General features: G+C 32.1%; 1 protein-coding gene across 1 annotated transcript in view; it reads left to right on the forward strand.

The window, feature by feature from the left end:
• LOC111632739 overlaps positions 1-21,965 on the forward strand; it is a 57,893-nt gene that overhangs the window by 25,586 nt on the left and 10,342 nt on the right. Inside the window, exons 3-9 of the mRNA XM_023377253.1 lie at positions 5,011-5,142; positions 9,936-10,030; positions 11,963-11,990; positions 12,069-12,537; positions 16,242-16,395; positions 17,054-17,267; positions 18,422-20,024. Of these exons, the coding sequence (XP_023233021.1) occupies positions 5,011-5,142; positions 9,936-10,030; positions 11,963-11,990; positions 12,069-12,537; positions 16,242-16,395; positions 17,054-17,267; positions 18,422-20,024 (2,695 nt within the window). The remainder of the gene's footprint in view (positions 1-5,010; positions 5,143-9,935; positions 10,031-11,962; positions 11,991-12,068; positions 12,538-16,241; positions 16,396-17,053; positions 17,268-18,421; positions 20,025-21,965) is intronic.

Below are 21,965 nucleotides of genomic sequence, written 5' to 3' on the forward strand. Positions count from 1 at the left end.
TTATATTTTTATTTTTTGGACTGTCTGTGTCTTCAATTAACTTTTACAAAATTAATATCATCCGACGAAATTTTAAAATCAAAAGTTTGCAAAGATTCGTCACCAGGGGAAGTCATAGTAATCTACATATACCAGCGCATTTCTTCAGTAGATATAAAGGCCGAAAATCCCCAATGGAAAGGATGGAAATCATGAAGATGGCTGTAAGACCCATGAACTATAAGTTAAAATTTTTAATTTTAATTATATGTTTTCCTGTGTTTTTAAAGGAATGTTTGTAAACTTGACGGCCAAGTAGCCTAAAAAAGAAGGTCAGGTCGTCAAAAAGTTTTTGTTCTGGAACACGTGAAATGAATAAATGGTGTCTACCAAAAAAGGTTTTATATTTTTATTTTTTGGTCAGTCTGTGTCTTCAATTAACTTTTACAAAATTAATATCATCCGACGAAAGTTCAAGATTAAAATTTCGCAAAGATTCGTCACCAGGGGAAGCCATAGTAATCTACATATACCAGTGCATTTCTTCAGTAGATATAAAGGCCAAAAATCCCCAATGGAAAGGATGAAAAACATGAAGATGGCTGTAAGACCCATGAACTCTAAGTTGAAATTTATAATTTTAATTAGATATTTTTCTGTTTTTAAAGGAATGTTTGTAAACTTGACGACCAAGTAGCCTAAAAAAGAAGGTCAGGTCGTCAAAAAGTTTTTGTTCTGGAACACGTGAAATGAATAAATGGTGTCTACCAAAAAAGGTTTTATATTTTTATTTTTTGGTCAGTCTGTGTCTTCAATTAACTTTTACAAAATTAATATCATCCGACAAAAGTTCAAGATTATTCTGTTAAGTTAAAATATGCAACTCAGCTAAGATGTTGGATATTTTTATTTTTAAGGTGAGCTCTGCGTTGCATTCTGGAAAAAAAATTGTTCGCATGCCATGCTTGGCAAGTATACCAAGGGTTTCCTACCCCTGACCTAGGGCCTCAGGCTCGCACAAATATATCATGAAAATGTGCATTATGTTATGAATTATCAGGATTAAACTGCTGTTTTTAAGTAAACAAAATCTTATTAATTTATATAAAAATGCTTTTAGCTACTTACATGGCCATCTTCAACTGATTACAAATACGAAAGATTGGTACAGAATTTTTCATTGATTTTACAACTATCAATATGCCTTGTTTGATGTGCGAGAGTACAAGATTGAGAATGCGAATACTGTATGACATAGTGCCCCACAATCTAACCGAAGTTGGGCTGCCCTCCATTGGGTAAAGGTTAAGATGTGTGCAGCTTGAATGAGTACAGACTTACCAGATTAGCTCTGCAAAGTCATAACCTCAATGACAGGTAAAAAGGTTTAAAGGGCACAGGTTTTATTAGGACTATCAGATAGGCATGTAGATGTCTAGATTTATAAATTCTAGATGAAAAATGACAAGTTTAGGCATACAAAATTTTTTTACATCAAGGGCAATTTTGGATGAATTCTAGGCAAATTTTTACTTTTCCACAACAAAAAAAAACTAAAATTGCAAAATTTAATAAATAAATATAAGAATTTAGCCAAAAATTTTCAAAATTTAGTACAAATGAATGTGAAAGAAAACATTTTTGGACATAGGGCAATGAAAACTTTTGGCCACTGAGTGTTATTTATAAGTATGCACTAGTGCTGTATTTCTTAACAGTGGTAATATCTGTCATATATTTCAATTGGTAATGTTGTACAAAGTACAGTATGCAATAAATGCATTTTTTGAAACTGACTGATGTGACTCATGGATTACGTAATATGACTCACATTTACTATGAGCTAATACCACTTTAACTAAAGACTACTTGTACAAAATACATTTCTTCTTGCTTATTGGTTCACTTTTTCTACTTTGTACATCAGTTGCTATTTTGAACTGTTCACTATATTAATAGGATAGCTAAGATCTGCCTGGCATATTAGTTTTACCTTATCCTGTTTATTAGTAACATCTTTTCGAAATGCATATTTTGTTAATTTATGTACATCAGTTGTTTTCTGCAATTCTTTATTCAAACTCACCCATTTTTTGGGGGCTGCCCATAAATTATGTAATGCAGATATAGGATGGTGAGTATTCAGAAATCATTATAATGAATTACAAGGAGGTGGAGTGTTTACAAAAACATTACATAATAGTAAAGTCTTTAAATCAATTGGTGGTGTTTATTAAATATGTGGGAATTAGTCTTGTTGTTGTTATTACTGAATGAGAATATGTAACATGTTGGTTTCTCAGTACTGGACAGTATGGATTCACCAGTACCAGACAAGGATAAAATACATTTTATTAAGAAAAATTACATCTGTGACTTTCATTTTTCCTTTTAAGCCTATAGTGTCAACTTCAAATGATTTACAGAAAATACTTTAACAAATCTCCCCAATCTTCAATGAAACAATCACTAATGAGAAGCGAAAAGAGTGAAATTCTAATCTTAACTCTGCAGAAGAAGTCCGAAGAAAGTTCACAAAATTGAATTGCAACAGGAAGAAGCTAAGAATTAGAAGAAAGGAGAAGTCAAATAGGAAAATGCCAAATGTGAGATAAGCAGCAGGCCACTGGGCTAATCCCCTAATGACCGCTTACTCTGCAACAGGATGGTAGAACCCGATCTCTGATTTGTCGGATGGCTAGGAGGGCAAAAAGTGAGTGGGGAGTGTGTTGGTAAGTCGGCAGGTGTCCTTTAATGACAGGAGACAGGATTAACAAACTAAACAACCATTTATTTATATAACTAAGCTAGGATACATAGGTTAAATGCAGTTAAATACTTTCACTATACAAAAAGGAACGCTCTAATAGCTTTAATGGACAGAGAGAGTTCACAAAGCTCTAAAAATACAAATACCTCTATGAGGATATGTCTAATATGCATTCGTAATTGGCACGGGAATGATAGAATGGCGATAATCATGGAAGTTCAAATGGCTGTGGTCGGTTGTATGTCCTTTCGGTTCGGAATATGCACAGTTACAAGTATAACTTCCTTTGGTTTCCTAGAGTTTCCGGGGACTCGAGCTTTTATACGTTATTCATGGGAAATGAGTCACGTGATCCACGGTGCATTCCGATCAACTAAGTGACAACTTTCACACCTAAGTGTGAAAACAATCAGTGACCTCCGATATACTTCTCACCAAGAGTGTTTTTTTTTTTCATCGGAGTTGTTTACAAATATTTTTTCCCAACATCGGCGTAAAAATCGCGGATCTCACACAAATTTTGACTTGGAAAAAGAGAAAGGTTTAGTAAATTTTATGCTAGAGTCAAATTTTAGACTCATATTGAATGCCAAGGTCAAGAGAATACATATGCGACCTGTGGATGTAGATTATTTTGTTTTTGAGAAATATTAAATTTTATTGTTAACTTAAAAACATTCAGTGCTATTTTAAGAAGAATTTTTATTTAAATTTCTTGCTATTCATTTGAATATTTAGCACACTAGTAACTTCTAATATCTGTCCCAGTATTGAAAAATGTTTTTTTATGGTGTACTGAATTTTATGGTATTTTTTCCTGTTAGATTTTTATATTTTTGTTTCATTCCACTATTGAAATGCATGGCTAATTATAACCTGATTACATTATTTTTATGATTTTCTTATTACTTTTCTACTGATTTCTAAAATCCTTAATGTCCAGTACCGGGTGAACTTCTATTGAAATTCATAGTAGTAATTATCATCAATGTTGATCATCCCTATTTGATTTAAAATAATTAAAACAGTAAAATACATCAAATTTAAAGATTGGTATTGAATTAATGATTTACAAATGATAACTTTAAACAAAATTGAAACATTACACATTTACTGGAAGAAATGTTTATATATACAGTGCTTAATCCTTAATTAGTCATTCAGGTCATTGCAAGATTACCAATTGAATTAAACAATGTTAGATCTGCCATGCTGAACAAATCAATTTTTTCATTGTGTTTAATTAAACTGTGTGAAATTAATTTGTTTCTACCTTATTGCATTTGTTTGCAATACGGTAGAAACAAAATTTTTATTTTTCTTGTAATTTTTGTTTGCAATTAATTAATCAAAAGCTTTCCAGTCAGCAAATTTAGATTTCCGCTAGTGGTATGGTGCTGCAATCTTTGGCTACTCTAATATTATTTTTTTTGGTGTGCGTGTTTTAGCTGGCAGCACTGGCACGACCACGGGAGGGAACTTAATGATGTGCCATGATTTGAATGAATTTCAACATGGGATAGGTTAATATATTTTTTCGTACATAATCGGTTATCTGAAAAATCAGTTATCTGAACAACCCCAGTCTCCAATTGATTTGGATAATCGATGCTCTGCTGTAATGATTTCAAAGTGCTAAGATTTGATTGGACAGTTTATGTTTAATTCTTCATTTTCTGTGTAATTTTGCAATTGTTACTTTAGAAATGTCATTAAAATTTTGAATTTTATGTCCTATAATTGGAAATGCAATTCTACATGGTAACAATCTTTAACTTTGTAATATCATCATCTGTCCCTTTAAAAAGTGGAAAAGAAAGCATACAAAATAAAGGCTATGTCACCTAGTAAAGCAGCTTTAATTAATTAATAAAGCTGGTAAGCAAACCAATGACGTAGTCAATTTTAAATGAATGGCCACGTCATTGACTTGCTTATCCAACTACGTTAAAGCCACTTTAGCAGGTGACACATCCAAAGTTTTTAGATCTTAAATTTTGAGTTAGCAAAAACAGACCTCAAAACTACGTCGACTTATAGAGAAAGAGAATGCATTGAGCCTAAGGAAGTTAAGTCGAGACAAGAATAAAATTCAAGTTAAGGAATTTTGGTTTGTCAAAAGAATACTGTAGCATGCTGTATATGCACCAGATTATTATTATCAATATACAATTTAATACATTGTCTGTTCATTGTTTTAAAGTTTGATTTCAGTTTTTATTTTATATTAAAAGAATATTACATATTTATTAATTTTGCAGGTAAGGAAAACATCGACTTGAGTAAAGAAAATAATACTATGAATGAAGCAAATGTGAAATCGGGTCTCTCTGGGGAAGACAATCAAGAAAGTACTGTAATTAATGAAAAATTTCTTGAACCTTTTAAACATGGTATGAATTTATGTTTGTCTTTTGATTAATATATTGTAAAACATTTGTATGAAGGATAATCAGGGTTTAAGCTGAAAAAATTTTCTATAGCATTTTAGCTAATTTTACTAAAAAAGTTGTAGTAAAATTTTATAAACTGTAGCTAACATTTCTCATTCATGAGGCTACCCAAAAAATTACACAATACATTATTATTGTTTAAACATTTGTTTATTCTCGTAGATACTGTACATTATTACAGTGTACTGCAGTACCAATATAACCATAAATATATTGTTACAACCCACAAGTATCATACATTATTGAACAATTCTTGGTTTTGATTCACACCAGTCAACAAATGCTGAATAAAAATCAAATTCCCATCTTGGGGGCCATTTACCAAGATGTTCAACAAGTTGCTGACATTTTTTTTACATGAAGACAGTTTCTAATTGGAGTTTTTGTTAATGTCATCTCACCGAAACCTTTCACACGCTGCAGCGTGCACTGGGTGTGAAAGAACAAATTCGATAACTGTTGATATTTGAGAATAATCTGAGAGAAGGTCATTTACAATTATTATTTTATAAACTTTGGTCGATGACATATCCTTACATCTGACAGCAACAAATCTTTTAAACATATTCACTCCATCAGAAACTCTGTTTTTAAAATTACAATATTAACAATTAAGTATTCAATTATACTAGCTCTATGATGGCTTCCTTTTTTGCTAGACTTATTACACCATCAGTCAGAAAGAAGACAAACTTTAGAAAATCATATCTTTATTTTCCTGAGTAGTATGCATTTCGGAATTAATGCTCTTTTTTGTGTTATACTTTTTGAGAGTGTTTTGGCAATTGGAACAATTAGTTTAAAGAAAGTACTGTACATAAGAAAATAAAGTGGATATGAAAAAGTCCAATGTCTATTGTCAACACTTCATGGTGTTTCAAAATATATATTAGATAAAATTATTTTTAATATTTAATATTTTTACTTGTAATGATAAAATGCTTGAACAGCATCTTAAATACAGTAAGACCCTGCTCAGTGCGGGGGATGCGTTCCTAGATGACAAAGCACTTAGAGAAACAGTGTTAAACAAGGTCATTTTAACAGAGTAAATAGGGATAGGGGAACACGTGAATGAAAATAAAAAAATTATACTTTAATTTTAAGTTATTTTTATATTAATTTGTATAATAATATATGTTAAATAACACATAAACATATGCACACAGAAATGTATAATAATATATTAATTAGTTCAATTTTTCTATATTAGTAGTTTCATTTTTTTGTGATGAAGGTCCTGACTTTTCTGAAATTCTTGTTTTTTTGCAATAAAGTCATGAAGTTTCATTTGTCGCTTTTTTTTTTCCTTAAGCAAATGTCAGTAGCAGAAGATTGCATCCAAAATGCCTTGTTTTGCTTCTGCACTCCTTTCAAAATCTAGATCATTCACTACAGTTTGATCAACGATTTCGGTTATCGTTACAAAACTTTTACTAATGAAATCTGTAGAAAAATGTTTTAGGTTTTTCATTTTCAGAATCACTATTTTCCAGTTCTACATGGATTCCTTGTTCTGTCAGTTCTTGAAGGTTGTTGTTGATAGGACTCTCAACAGAAACCTACAGTAACTCCTCAATATCCTTTTCGTCCCTACATCTCCTAGTCTTGCTGTATCGATTAGGTTGAGTTTGATCAACCTAATGATATAGCGATAGGCTCTTCTCGTTGAGAATTCTTGGATACCTTCAGCCATACCTTCTTCCACACTTCGTTCATGCATTTATCAGTTAATTCTTGCCAAGAAAAGCCGATATTGTCTATGGCATCAATGATGATATATTTTTTCCAAAATTGCACCAAACAAACATAGATTTAAAGAAAGTACACCTTTTTGCCATGTTTTTCTGATTGGTTCATGTTCATAAATAATCGTATTATGTATGAATCAATAAAATGCCGCAATAATTTAAATCAGTGTAAATTTTGAGCTTTTTTTTTTTAGGCATTGAGCAGACTGTATTATATTGAATCAGCGTTAAGCAGGGTCTTACTGTACTTTTTCAGCAATACTTTAATTTGTTTAAATGGACGGTTGGATGGCCGAGCAGTCAATGTTCCCAAGCATCCTACTGCTCTGGGGAACCTGGGATCAAAACTGGATAGGTCAAAAAATCTCCAGAAATTTTTTGGGGGTGGTTTGTCTGGATATGTTGGGCCTCATCTCTCATTACCCAGCTGCTCCATAATGGGCTTGCTAAAAGAGGCTTTCTTAGTGCCCATAGGGTGGAAAGAGTTAAAAACAAAAAAAATTTTGTTTAAACAAACATTTTCAACTTCTTTTCACAGGTCTGTGTCAGGTTTAACAAGATTTGCACTGTTTAAGAAGACAGTTCAAATCTTTTTGTTAATTTAACCGTTTAGTTCTTCGACCGAGTTAACTTGGGCAGGTTACATAGCCTTACATAAAACTCAGTCCTTTCGGCCCCCCAAAAAATTTTTGTTTTTCTTTGAATTTTGGAATGTTTTTTTAAGTCTCCAAATTTTTTCAAAAAATTTTAAGGCTCAATTAAGGCTTAATTGTTTTTTAATGGGATTTTTTTTATCAAAATTAATTAATCGTTCTAAAGTTGTAGTGCACAGATTTTCCTTTGGTAAAGTTATTTAAAGCTAGTTTCTGATGTCAAAAACCACCTCCAATAGTTTTTTAATTTTTTTAATTAATAGATTTTATTATATATACGTTTAATTAAGTCGGGGGGTCGGAAATCGCAATTAAAATTTGAATTTTTTTAAAATATTTTAAAATATACGGCCAGCTAGTACTCACCCTACTACAAACCCTTCGCCTCCCGAGACTTCTATGAGAATGTCCCGGGAAATCCGATTCCAGCTGTAATCAAGGTCATCCAGCTGTGTAAACAATGACTCATCGGTGTCAAATTTCGCAGAAAGGCGAGACAAAGGAAAATAAAGGTTGAAGCTTTTTCTTCAAAATTAACGCATTTCTTTCGTTTTTTTTTTCAGTTTTAAGTATTTTTTATGTTTAATTACATTAATATCAAAAATTGCTGGGAACTAAAGGGGTTAATTGTACAAGTTTTGTTTCTTGCGTAATAATTTTATTTAGGCACTGTCACAAATGCATTTTTTTTTAATGAAATTTCGAGAATATTTTTAGTTATAAATAAATGAATTTGTGGATTCGACATCGTGTTGTAAATTGCCGAATTTTTGACGGTCCACCCGTTATTTTTTTGATTGCTTCATGTCGTGCATTTAAATTTTAAATCGACCGATTTTAGATTGCCACGCGTACCCCTTCATGCAATTTCCACTAATTGGGAACCACTGGTATAAAATAATTGTCTCCATTTTTGTAGCACTTTCCACTGACAAGTAAACTGTGGGACTTGGAACTACTGAGTCCCCCTCTCTTCGCGTGAAGCGGCGTATTTCTACCGGTATGACTGGAATGTTTTTGTCCGAAAGTATGTCGTATATCTCTGTTACAGCTATTGACGTATCGACACCTCACATGAGATACGCAGTAAGCGCACAGTCGGGTGCCAATCAGCCCCTAACTTGTGTTCCAGCCAAGTCTGCGATGTGTAGGGCCTCCTCCGCTGTTTGTGGGTCACAAGATTTAAGTATAAGAGTGCCTGCCCGCGAATACCGGACGTCTTGTATGCTTTCCGGGTGTGTGAAGTGTTGTTCCAAGAAGTTCCGCCGGGCGAAGACGGTTAAGGGGACTCTGACCCTCCAGAAATACCATGTAAACTTGCTCCGGGGGAAGCGACCAGCTAATGGAATGTAATTTTTCCACTTCCATTAAAGGGGCGAAAAAGTGAAGTTCAGTAAGATCACCGCGATCCGCCGAGTCTGACGGCCGTGGCTGAGGGCATCCTCGCTGGGGAGAAGCCCTTCCTTCACTCGGAAAAACCTCCACGACGGAGTACTAAAACACTCCTACCTTAAAAACCCCAAGGGTCCAGGGAATCTTCCCCAACAGGTTCCTCTAGTCTCAGAAATACCTGTAGCGAAAAACCTCGTCCTTCTCGTGAAGGGAAAAACCCTTTGAACACTATCTATTGATGATTAAAGTACGACAGTCAAAAATGGCGTCCACCTGTAACTGAAAACGAAACCGAAACTTTTGCTTGTCATCTTCACTTGACATTCGGACTTTATACTGTGAGGTGACGTCACAATTCTGACTGCGATCACTCCCCTCATTTACATACTTATTCGCTAACAATAAATTTTTTCTATTTGTCTGGCAGCCTATTTTTCCGACAATACTCGCTAACCTTTTACATTATTCTTTTTTACAATTTTCGGGATGTTTTATTCTTTTAAGGTTTAGCGAATTTAAGTTGTGCTCGTGGGGTTTTTCCCTCCCCCTTTTTCTCGGTGCGGACTTACTTTTTTCCGCTCGGGAACGCAAGTGTGCGTGAGTTTTTTTCTACGGCACTTTTCTCTCGTTGGTGAGTTGGTTTCTCTTCTATTTTTAAGTTTCTAAGGTGAATGGTGAGGAAACCTTCGTCCTCACAAAACATAAGCCCCAAACAAAAATATAATAAAAAAGCAAAATAAAAGTAAATAAAAATAATGCTCGGACTTGGTTCCTTACAATTTGTGTAATCACTGTATATAAAGATTATTTTTATAATTTTGCTGGGATATCTTTATATCTTTGATTTCTATTTTAACAAATTTTTTAATGTTTCTAATTAAAATCCTTTAATATTTTTGCTCTTCTAACATAATGTTGAAATTAATTTTGAATTTAGGATGGTCAAGAGAGGTTGTTGAAAGAGCCACTTCACTTAAAGGGAAAAGAATGTGTGATGTATATTATCGTTCTCCTGATGGCATGAAGAAATTGGTGCGTGTTTTTTGATTTTAATAGCTTATACATGAAATTGATAATAAACTGACTTTTCGTTCGTTTTCAGCAATGCCCTTGATATAACAAAAAGCAAACATTTTCAGCCTCGTTCAGGGGTTAGCGTCAAACATCTATAGAAGAGATTTAGCCAGACTTTCGCATTGCTGGAAACAACTGAACGGTTGATTTATTATCAATTTGTACAGCAGTTCCAGCTTTAAAGAATAATAAGTTTTTATGCTATATTTGTAATAATTGAAGCAATAATCAAATCCAAAAGTTAAAATCTTTTCTCATATTCTATTCCTCATATAACCTGGTAGTTACATTCCAAAAAAGTGCCATGTTGTGCAAATCTGTTATATGAAACAGAGGACTAGTGTGAAACATAAGATTAGATTCGAAAAGTTGGCAAAGTATACTATTCTTTTTCGTTACTAAGAGAAATGTGTTTATTAAAGAACTCAATAATTGATTTTCAATCAATAATTAACTAACAATCACAATTAAAAGTACTGTATAATGCTTTAATATTAATTTTAGTTAAATGAGGGTGTTTTTTTACAGTGTATCTTCATCTTCCCGAGTGTTTTTTGTTGTTCTTGATCACATATATTAGCAACAACTTCATTTTTTATTTTTATCATAAATTTTCTTTTTATGGATGGCAAAATAAAAATGTGTTATTAATCAAAAATTTGTTCTAGTAGGTCATGTTTGTTCAGTCAAATACCATGCAATTTTTTCCCCTCCAGAAATTTTTTGAATACTAAAAAAAAGTTATAAAATTATAGAATTTGCACTTATAAATTGTGAAATTTTGTATGGAAGATTTCCCAAATTCTGGAACTGTGTTAGGGTGAAGCCTTATTGTATGAGGGATACTTATACAATGTTTTATGTTATATATAGATATGCACATGCAGATTTATTATGTTTATTTTATTAGTTCATTTCATTTCTCTTCCATATTAAAGTAATGCATTCCTTCACAAGTAACTGCTTTTCTTGGAAAGAAAATAAAAAAAACCTCTTGTATTTTGGCCCTGTCCATCGTCAATGCATCAGATCATTTGCTATTGATCTTGTGAGCTGCTGATGATGGGCAAATTGACCAAAAGCATATTTTTAAAAGATTTTTTATTTAATTTAATTAAACTTAATTGAAGATAATTTTAATTAAATATACTAAATCAAAACTCTAGGCTAAATGGGCACTTTGTCATAAAAATTAACTAATTGAAATAAAGATTTTGTATAAATGCTTAAAATTTTCATATATTTATATATACAGTAATATCTCGACTTACGCTACTCCAACTTACGCAAACCTGGAGTTAAGCAATTTTCAAATCTTGTCGATTCGTCTTTTGTTTTGTGCCACGCAACTCTCGATTACTCACTCCACCCACACTATTGTTCGACTTACATGTTCGGACGTGTCGTGCGGAATCGACACATAGCTACAATTTATTTTGTGTTTGTTATATCTACGGAGACTTGAGAGACTCTTTGTGATGATTTCTTGTAACTGTGAACGAATCAAAAGACGAGATAAGATTAATGAGAACATTTATTAGCTTACATACATCCGACTTGGATTTTACACAAATTGGGAAATTAACCCTGACTTACACGAATTTGACTTACGCGGTTATCGCTCGGTCTCACCTATTGCGTAAGTTCGGGGTATTACTGTATATATATATAAAACACTAACCATTAATTTCATTTATTTTCTTCTAACTTCAAAAGTATTTTCAACCTTAAGGTCATCCTTGATGCTTCCATATAGAATAAATGTGTAAAATAGTGTTTTAGCCTTTCTCAATTAAAAGTTTTTAATTGAGAAAGGGCACAAATAATGAATGTGTAGATATAAACTTTTGAATAACTTCTTTAATTAATCATTATCTTTTTTACATGCAGCGTTCAATTCCTGATGTAATAAATTATTGTAAGTATCATTATAACTTTGGCATTTTATATTTTATCTAATAATACAATAATGAAAGCATATTATATCCTGTCGTAGTGGACTCTATGGAAGATACAAATGGATTGACATCCCACAACTTCACCTTCTATAAAAGACATATATACAGAGAACCATTCGAGGTTGTGCGGAAAGCAAAAGAGAGACCGCTTAATAAAAGAAATTCACCCACACAAGCAAATAATGTGAAGTCTCCTCGCTCGCCAAAACAAAGCACATTTTCAAAGATTGTTGGTTTTAAGAAAAAGTTGTCGCCGAAAGCTCAGCCAGGTAAAAGAAAGTTACTATCAAAGCAGAATTTATTACTGAATCCAGAAGAAAAACTTTTACATAGAGCTGTTGTAACCATTATGCCAGTCAGTATAAATGACAACAATTTTATCCAGAAAAATACAGAAAATAAAGTAAATTCTGGTAGTAAACTGAGAATGGCAAGACCTTTTCTTCCCTCACAGAAAAGAAATTATTCTTCTGGAGCAGATTCTCCATGTAAAAAGTTCAAGAATAAGTAAGTGAATTAATTTTAACACTTCTTTACTCTCTAAAATAGTATGCCTTCGTGTTTTAAAAGTACAACAACAAATTAACATTTCTCTATATTACAGAAGTCTCTTCATTCCTCACTCCCAGCATTATATTTTAACACAAAGATACATTTCTGGCACATTGCCCCTCATCGGGTGTCTCTCTCACTTTCCTCTGGGTTTTTTGAAAATCTCAAAATTTTCAGACCCCCCGAACCCAAAAAAGTAAAAAAGGGTGGGGGAAATTCAGGTGTATGCATTGATGTCTTATTTCATTTAATATCTCAGGATGGAGTAAAGATTAAGAAATGAAATTTAGCGTGATAGCTTGTATATAAGAGGCATTGGTGTTGTTCAGTTTTGGGGTATGGAATGTAAGGGACTGTGTATTGTATCAGGCAGGATCAGACTTAATGAAAATTTTACTTGTTGTTTGCATTTAAAATATTTTTTTTTAAAATCATTTCTACATCAAAATTAAGCCTTTGCCTTTTGTTATAATTAATGATATAAAAGTTTTTTCTTAATAAAATCCCGTAACAGATGTCATCATACACAATTTCTATTCTATTATAAACTGTTCTAAAATAATAGTCTTTCTTTATGCATATTTACATTTAAACTTAGAAGAGGTGAGGATTATAACAGGTAAATGTCAAATTTACTTAATTCTAATTAACATTTTTAACAGTAATTTCATGTATCACTCCTGAAAGAACTTTCCTAATTACTAGATGTAAAATTTTGTTTAGTATGTTCTCTGAATATTCAACTTGAGTGTGCTGTAGTAGCTAAAATTTTATTAATATTCATATTTATGTATTTATTCAAGTAATTTTGTGCCTTTGTTATGTTTATGTGGCCTTAAAAATTAGTTTATTATATTCTAAATTTATTCTGTTGCTTACTCTTATCTCAAACTTCCTTCCTGTTTCTCTTACGTAAATGTTTTTGTCTATACATGTACATAGAGTGTAATAAATTGATTTCAACAGAGTTTGTGAATAGTTCCTCTTCCCTTTTTTTGACTTTTTTTTTTTTTTTATCAAGAGTCTTTGTTGTAAATTTTTTAAATCAAAGCCAGAGTAATTTTATGCGTTTTAAACATAATTTGCAGTTTTTCAAATTAAACCTTTAATATGTGATAATTTTGGATTCTTTGTTTTTTTATCTATTTTTACATTAAATTAGGTTTAAAATAAATAATGACCCCATGTTTCTATTAACTGCTTTGAATATGTTAAAGAAAATCTTGACAAATGTTAATTATGTATAAAATTAGAAACAATTTACGTAATACTTTTAAAAACAATTATCGTCTATTCTTTTTCTTTCCAACTCTTTATCTGAGAAAAAGCTTATCCGTATCAACTGTAAACAATTTTTAAAATAAAATATAAAAATCTTTACTTACACTGTTGTCTATATTAAATAATAATCACATAAATAACCTTACAGTAATACATTACGAATGACAAACATTTTCAAACAGCTTGACAACCCTGCTTCAGGTCAGTTATACATGTGTTCCATTTAGAATTCAAATTCAAAAGTGTTTCAAAAACCAACTGGTGGTTCAGAAGTATATTTGAATACAACTGATAGTTTAAAAGCTAAATCGGGAATACACTGTTTCCGATTACACTTTCAAACCATCCGTTATATTCAAATTGCTAAATCAAACAGCACGTTCAAATATGTAAACCGCTCCACGTGAAATCCTGCTTAAAAAAAAAAAAAAAAGAATTCTGATTTGATTGATTTACTGTTGGACTTCGTAAACTTTATATATGAAGGAATAAGCAATGTAAATATCATTTACAACCAATTAGAATTTGATTTGCATTCTACATTCTACCAATTATATAAGTCTATCACATGTCAGAAAACTGGAAGTGCTGCTATTATTTTTCTCTCGCTTCAATTATTTAATCAAAAATTTCATAATTAAAAGTTGTCACTGTTATGATGGAAAATATGCAGATTATATTTTTCATTCTAAATACAGTAGAGTATTGATTATCCGAAACAATTCGGGACCGGGGTTGTTCGGATAACTGATTATGTACGAAAAAATGTATTAACCTATCCCATGTTGAAATTCATTCAAATCCTGGTGCATCCTTAAGTACCCTCTCATGGTTGCACCAGTGCTACCAGCTAAAATACACACACCAACAAAAGTAATATTGGAGTAGCCCAAGACATAGCCGAAGATTGCAGTGCCACAGCACTAGTGGAAATTTAAATTTGCCGACTGGAACGCTTTCAGTTAACCAATGTTTTGGTTGATCGATATTCGGATAATCAATGCTCTACTGTATCTGTGTTACCCAAAGCTAGTCAGCATGATTAATTTAAAATAATCCAATGTTTTATTAACATATACCAATTCTTAAGTATATTTTTAAATATTTAACTGTAATAAAAATCAATACAATCTATATTGCAACATAAAAAAAATTTAATAAACCAATATTGTGTATGTATTAGCAATGTGATTGCATTGCATTCCTGCTTGTATTATAACAAAGTTTGGAACTTGGCACTTTGAAAAAAGACAAGAAATAGTCAAAATTGGTGAGGGGTATGTTGCACACATGACCAAAATTTTCATGCAGGATTCTGAATTATTAAGTGTTATAAGAACATGTGTTCACACCATTGGAAAACCTGATTAATCTGATTCCATATAGTTTCTTGCCATGACTAGTTTAAATTACCAATGCATGACTATTTTCAAAATAATCCCCTTGGAAACAATACACTTTTGCCAGTACTTGTGCAGCTTCTGAAAGCATTGCCATAAGCCATTTTTTGCAACCACTTGTAATGCCTCTTACAGTGCTTTTACTTCATACAAAATTTATTCCCAACAGCAGACAGTAAACAAGAAGCATTGTCTGGACTTTTTATGCCATTTGCTTGAGTCCATCCATCATAAATGGCCAGAGAGATAGCAAAGTGGATGATGTGCCATACATTTGTGCTTTCATATCTCACCTGTTTGCTTGACTTAACCTCTTTGAGATTTTTTTCTCTCCTTCCACTGATAAAATAACATCTGCAGGGATGTCATTTAATGACGTAAAAGCAACATAGCAGGAAGTACTTTTGGCAATTGCTGAAGATGGCTTACATGTAATGCTTTCAGAAGTTGTATGAAGACTGGTAAAAATATAACATCATCCAAAGGGATTATTTTGAAGGTGGTTGTGCAACAATATTTTAAACTATTTAAGGCAAGAAATTATATCCCAGATCTCTGAAGTTTTGGATCCTCCTCTTATACTGTAATTTATTTAAGACTAATAATATAGTATTTATTTAATGTGCAGTGCTACAATAGCAGCCTTTGAATTTCCTCAAACAATAATTCTTATTAAAATCTGAACGTCACAATCATTAATCACATTAACTAGTGCAGAACCTGAAGTGGGATTTGAACCCACAATCTGGCAAATTTAACACATTTGGTTTCGAGATCTAATGAAAGAAAATAATGATTTTGTAGATTCTGTGATGCTTATATGGATCATTTGTAAAATATGTAAAAAGTGATACACTCTGGCATTGATTAACATTCAGATAATATCAGTTCTGAATAAAACTTAATTCTATATTATGTACGCATTTTATATTTATTTATTACAAAGACTTGAATTGTTTAATATAAAGTTATTTACAGTGACATAGATGAGACAGAGATTCAGCTATGTTCTGAACGTTGTGCTGACGCCCTAGGAGAATTACCATCATTACAATGTTCCATTTGCTTGTGTCTCTTTCACCCAAAATGTATAGATTATTCTGAAAACTCAACAGTTCCTTTTACATGCAAGGTAATTAATTAATGTATTCATTTTTTTATTTTTTAATGTTTACTGTTTACTATTGAATTTTCATTATATAAATAGCATTAAGCATACCAAACACATCAATGATAATGATGTGTTTCTTGTTATGACAAGGTTTGGCAATCCTTAATATGAAACAATAAACGTCCTAAAACTATGCCCTTGTTGAACATACAACTCTCATTATATTTAAATTAAATAGTGCAAAATCTAGATAATAGTCCAGTTGGAACAATATAGAATACCAGGTACCATTGTTTACTCCCATCTAAAGGTCAGTGACTTCAAACTCTACATAGAAAAATTTTACAGAAAAGGTATTAAATAATGCTATGAACAAAGATAGTTGCAACACATGAACAGGTATCAATCTAAGGTTGTATGTATGTTATAGGAATTAATAAGATTGAAGATGATGATACATAACAAAATAAAGTTTGTATACTGTGTATAAATATCAAACTATAGTACATGGTTAGAATCTACAGTTCTTTTTAAATCATAAATTAGTATAGTCTATAAATTCTTGCCATTTTGGTTTACTAATCAATAACATTCTATGTAAAATATTTTAAAATTTCTATTAGTTTCTTTACTGAATTATTAGTTTTATTTATTCAATTCTGTTTGTTTTTGTTAATAGAGATGCTGTGATGTCAAAATTTATGCATTACAAGATAAATTGAAGATTTTAATGAAAAACAGTAACGAATCCAGCCCAAAGACGGACGAATCATTAACTGATGATGAGAGTTTGGCTAATGTTTGTGTTCTCTCACCAGAAGTTGTTCTTCAACACGAAGGGTCAGACCAAGATGAAGTAATTGAACAACCGCAAAGTCAGAAATCACCTTATGGTAAGTCAATAAATTCATTTTTAGTATAAATTAATATAAATTAATGCAGGTTAACTAATTCAACAAGGACAAACAATCTCAATTATACCAAACCTTTTAAAATCAGTAATTTATCACTTTAATCAATGAATGCTAACATTTTTTACTACATTAAATGAAATTCTCAATGGAACATGGAATGTTATGTGCATCAGTTAAAGTCGAAACATCTGAGCTATATAGCTCAGATGTTTCAACTTTAACTCAGAGTCCAAGGTTTTACTGACTGAAACATCTGAGCTATATAGCTCAGATGTTTCAACTTTAACTCAGAGTCCAAGGTTTTACTGACTGAAACATCTGAGCTATATAGCTCAGATGTTTCAGTCAGTAAATCCTTGGACTCACATAGGTGGAGAAACAGAAAATTATTAAATTTTTACTGATAAAACATGTTATTATATACATTTATTTTTCAACTATTTTTGCCTATGCACCTTCTTCAGCATACAAGATCTTCAAGAACTGTTTGAAGAAGAGTACTCAGAAATTTGGTCACTTCTTCATTCAGTTTGGAACGACAGCTACTACTCAGAACTAGTGAGCAAGATCTGCAAACTGCATCAGAAATCAAAAGGAGTTTTCCCTTTTTTCCTTCATGACAATGCACATTCATACTAGCCAAGTCACAAAAATGACAAGTTGAACAATGTGTATTTTGTGTGCTCCCAGACCTCCCAAGTGACCAAATTTCTATGCATCCTTCCTCCAATATTCTTCAAAAGGCATTTGAAGATCTTTTCTGCCACTAGAGAAAGTGTAAAAAGCAATATTAAGTGCATCCTAAAGTAATTGAATGAATTTGTATATCTCAAGTCAGCACTTAGAGGAAAATCTATAAATTACAAAGACTATGACAATATCTCACAAGCATAAAGATTGTGGTATGAGATCCCCATAGCATAAGTGAATTTATGGCATTGTATTTTATTTTATTTGTAAATATATTTCTTTAAATCTTTTGATTATGTAATGTAGCTCAAACATTTGAATTTTAACATCAAAAACATCAACATTTAGTGATTAAAGTGAGAAATTACTGATTTTAAAAGGTTTTTGGTATGATTGAATTTCCTTATAAATACATGTAACAGTTACAACTGAATTATTTTCAGATGCATCAGTTCAGAATCCATACTGGAATACAGCTCCTGTTATTAGACAGATGCCTCCACTCAAACCTGCTTCTCAATTGATGCAACAACCAAGAGTCATTGGCAAGAAAATCTCTGTAGCAAGTACCTATTATCCACCTTGCATCCCACATAACTCACAGATAAGAATATTGGCTGTTCCAACTTCAAATCTTAGACTTCCTTTGAATCAACAAGTAAATAATTCAACGCCTACTCCTCCTCCACCTCCTTTAAGACTTCCTAACGCAAATGTGTTAGAGACTCCAAAGCTAGCTGCCATTCCTACTAACAGATTTATTGTTTCATCTGCTGTTACTACAAGACCAACCAGACCTTTAATTCTTCAAAAAAATTCTAATCAGTGTATAGTTTTAGCACCGCAAAATAATGTTCTTTGTACTGGAACAAACCAGCAAATATTAGGACCATTTCCTGCTAGTTCATTGCCACAATTACTAGCAATAGGAAATAAAATTGTCTGCATTACTTCGTCAAATCAGCCAACTCCAAATGGAAATGCCCAAGTACAACTTGCTGTACCTCTGCAGGAGACTGTGCAAGGAGTGGCATGCACCAAACCAAGTGTAAATATTCCTGTAAATAGTGAAACAAAATCAGTTACCACTGCGGAAGTTCCTTCAAGACTTTCGACACTTTTAAAAAATCCTACTCAGTGTGAAAACCCTTATAAAATACAAACAGATTTATTTAAATCAAAGTTGGGTGCATTAGGAAGTTTCACAAATAAAAGTGAAGTTACTGATAATTCTGTGATTTTAACAACAAATGGAAAACCAATTATTCCTATGACATCTAGTGGAATTAAAGTGTCAACAGATATAACTACTGTAGTATGTCATCCCACTTATAATTCAACCATATCTTACAATGCAGCTGTAACCACTGCAGTGAAAATGGAGACAACTACAACACCTGCAATAACTACACCAATGACTACATCTAGAGTAACTTCAGAAGTATTAACTGAATCACCTATTCCCATTTCTTCTTCTATACCCACTGCTTTGGTTCCTGCTTCTATCAGTCATCATTCTCTGCCTGTGAATCCTCTTCCCCCTCTACAGATTTTTACTTCTGATATCCCACAAGTCAAATTAGATTTTACGAAGTGCAATCAAAATATCATAAAAAGTCTTCTTTCACCATCCAAAAGTATAAGTTCAACCTGGCAAGAAGATATTGTGTCTACAGTGTCTGCAGACAATACAAAAGAACTAAATCCAGAACGAGTAAAGAACTCGGAACCTGAGACAGAAAAATTAAAAGAAAAGAAACCATTTGTATCTCAGACTGCAGAATTACAAGATCAACAGTCGGAATCTCAAACCACAGAATTACAAGAGAAACAATCAGAATCTCAGCCTGTAGAATTACAAGAAAAGCAATTGGAATCTGAAACAATATCCTTACAAGCAGAGAAACTTCCCATTAAAAGAACATTTGGAAATAATGTATCACATCAAAACAACTTTTCTTATTTTAGTGGACTTAATACAATGACAGCTTGCTACAATTGTCTGAATATTATATTTTCTTATTTGGATATTACAGATTTATTGAGGTGAGTAAAAATCTAATTGTAGTTGTAAAAAAAAAACATAGCATTTTAAATAATTTTGTTTTGCCTTATGGGCAATAAGAGGACCTCTTTAATCATACTTATGGGTTCAGACAGACCTACAATGGGATGACTAGATGGTGAGGGATGGGGCTCAACACATCCAGGACAGAATTTTGCACTCGTGCCTCAATGAACTATAATATAAAAAATACTCTCAACCATCTGTCCTTTTCATGTGACAAAATATGCAAAAATTATGGGAATTGATTTTTTTCTGCAGGTTATTCCCATCTATGTAAAGTTACCAAAACTTCCTTCTGGTGTCAATATCATTTGTACTTAACCATTATATAGGCAGCAGGATGGCCGAGACAGCCTACCACTCTGGGGGACCCGAGAACAAATTTGCATGTGTCAAAAAATCTTGGAAATTTTTATTTTTCTGGCTGTTATGTCCAGCAGCCAGAAAAATATGTATGGGTGTATATATGGAGAAAAAGTGTGGGGGTTGATGAGAAAATGATTTCCAAGATTTTTACATTTTTTTAGATTTGGGATCTTCAAATGTCAAGAAACTTTAAAAATTTTGGGGTTTTTTTTTCCATGGATGTTTGTGTATGGTATGGTTCACGATTCTATTATCCACTTTGTCAAAAATTTCTGAAATTTTGTGGGAAGTTTTCTGTATTAGAAAAGATTGATGCTATTATTGGGTTGTTCGGAAAGTAATTTCATTTTTTTCCATGGAAAAAAAACAAGATTTTTATAATAAATTAATGTTTTATTGAATTATATATCAATCATTTTCGTCAAATATCTGTTGTCATCGTTTCTGGTAGTAGCATGATTTCACATTCATAAGAGTTTTAATCGTTGCTTACAAAAAACTGATCCAAGTCATTTTTGACATTGTCATTTCAAGTAAATGTCTTATAGTTAAAAAAAATTTCTATAGACCAGAACAAGTAATAATCTGAGTATGCTTGATCTGGAGAATATGGTTGGTGTGATAGCATGTCCCATCTAAGTTATAACAGTTTCTGATGAGTAATCAAACTTGTGTGAAATTTAACATTATCGTGGTAAAACACTACACCTGTTTTGTTGATCAATTCTGGCTACGTTTTCTGTTAGATGATATTACTCAATTTGTTTACTCGATGGCAGTACACTTTTGAATCAATTGTTAAATTGTCTGGTAAAAGCTTCAATAGAAAAATTTTCTTAAAATCTCACCAAAGAGACCATCTCTCTTTAGGAACATGTGGAACCCATATATATCAAGCTTTATCCCAATATATCAAGCTTTGAAACGAAACCAATTTGTTTCAAGTAATCATAAACAGTTCAATTCAACATATTTAATTTCTTAGTGATTTCATATGTTGTTATTCGGGCAGTTTGCTTCAATCAGTGCCTTTATTTTGTTTTCATTGGCTTCAACTGGCCATCCAGAACGTGGTGCATCTTCAATATTGAAATTGCCAGAACGAAATTTTGTAAGCCAGTTTAGGCACTGTCGTTCTGTCAATACATCTTCTCCATACACGTCACACAATTTTTTTCTCGCTTGAACAGCATTCTTACCTTTTCGGTAATAAAAAAGCAAAATATGCAGAAAAATGCTGCTTTCGATCTTCCATATTTGATGGGACACAAAAAATTAACAATTGCATAAAATCAAACAAAATTTTTTACAAATAAGCCTTAAAATTCTAGCTGTCAAAATATATAATGAAAAATACAGTTTAGAATGAAAATGGCAAGAAAAATACGACTAATCCGTCTAGTGGTAAATAAAACGAAATTACTTTCTGAACAACCCAATAAATTTTGATGGTTAAAGGTTGAGGAGATGGGGAGATAGAGGGGGAGGTCAAGTGTACTATCTAGAGTGAAGTCAAACTTAATGAAGATATTACTTGTTATTAACATTTACAA

This window comes from Centruroides sculpturatus, unplaced genomic scaffold (assembly GCF_000671375.1).
Source record: "Centruroides sculpturatus isolate CEXI.00-Female unplaced genomic scaffold, Cexi_2.0 scaffold239, whole genome shotgun sequence".
NCBI lineage: Eukaryota > Metazoa > Arthropoda > Arachnida > Scorpiones > Buthidae > Centruroides > Centruroides sculpturatus.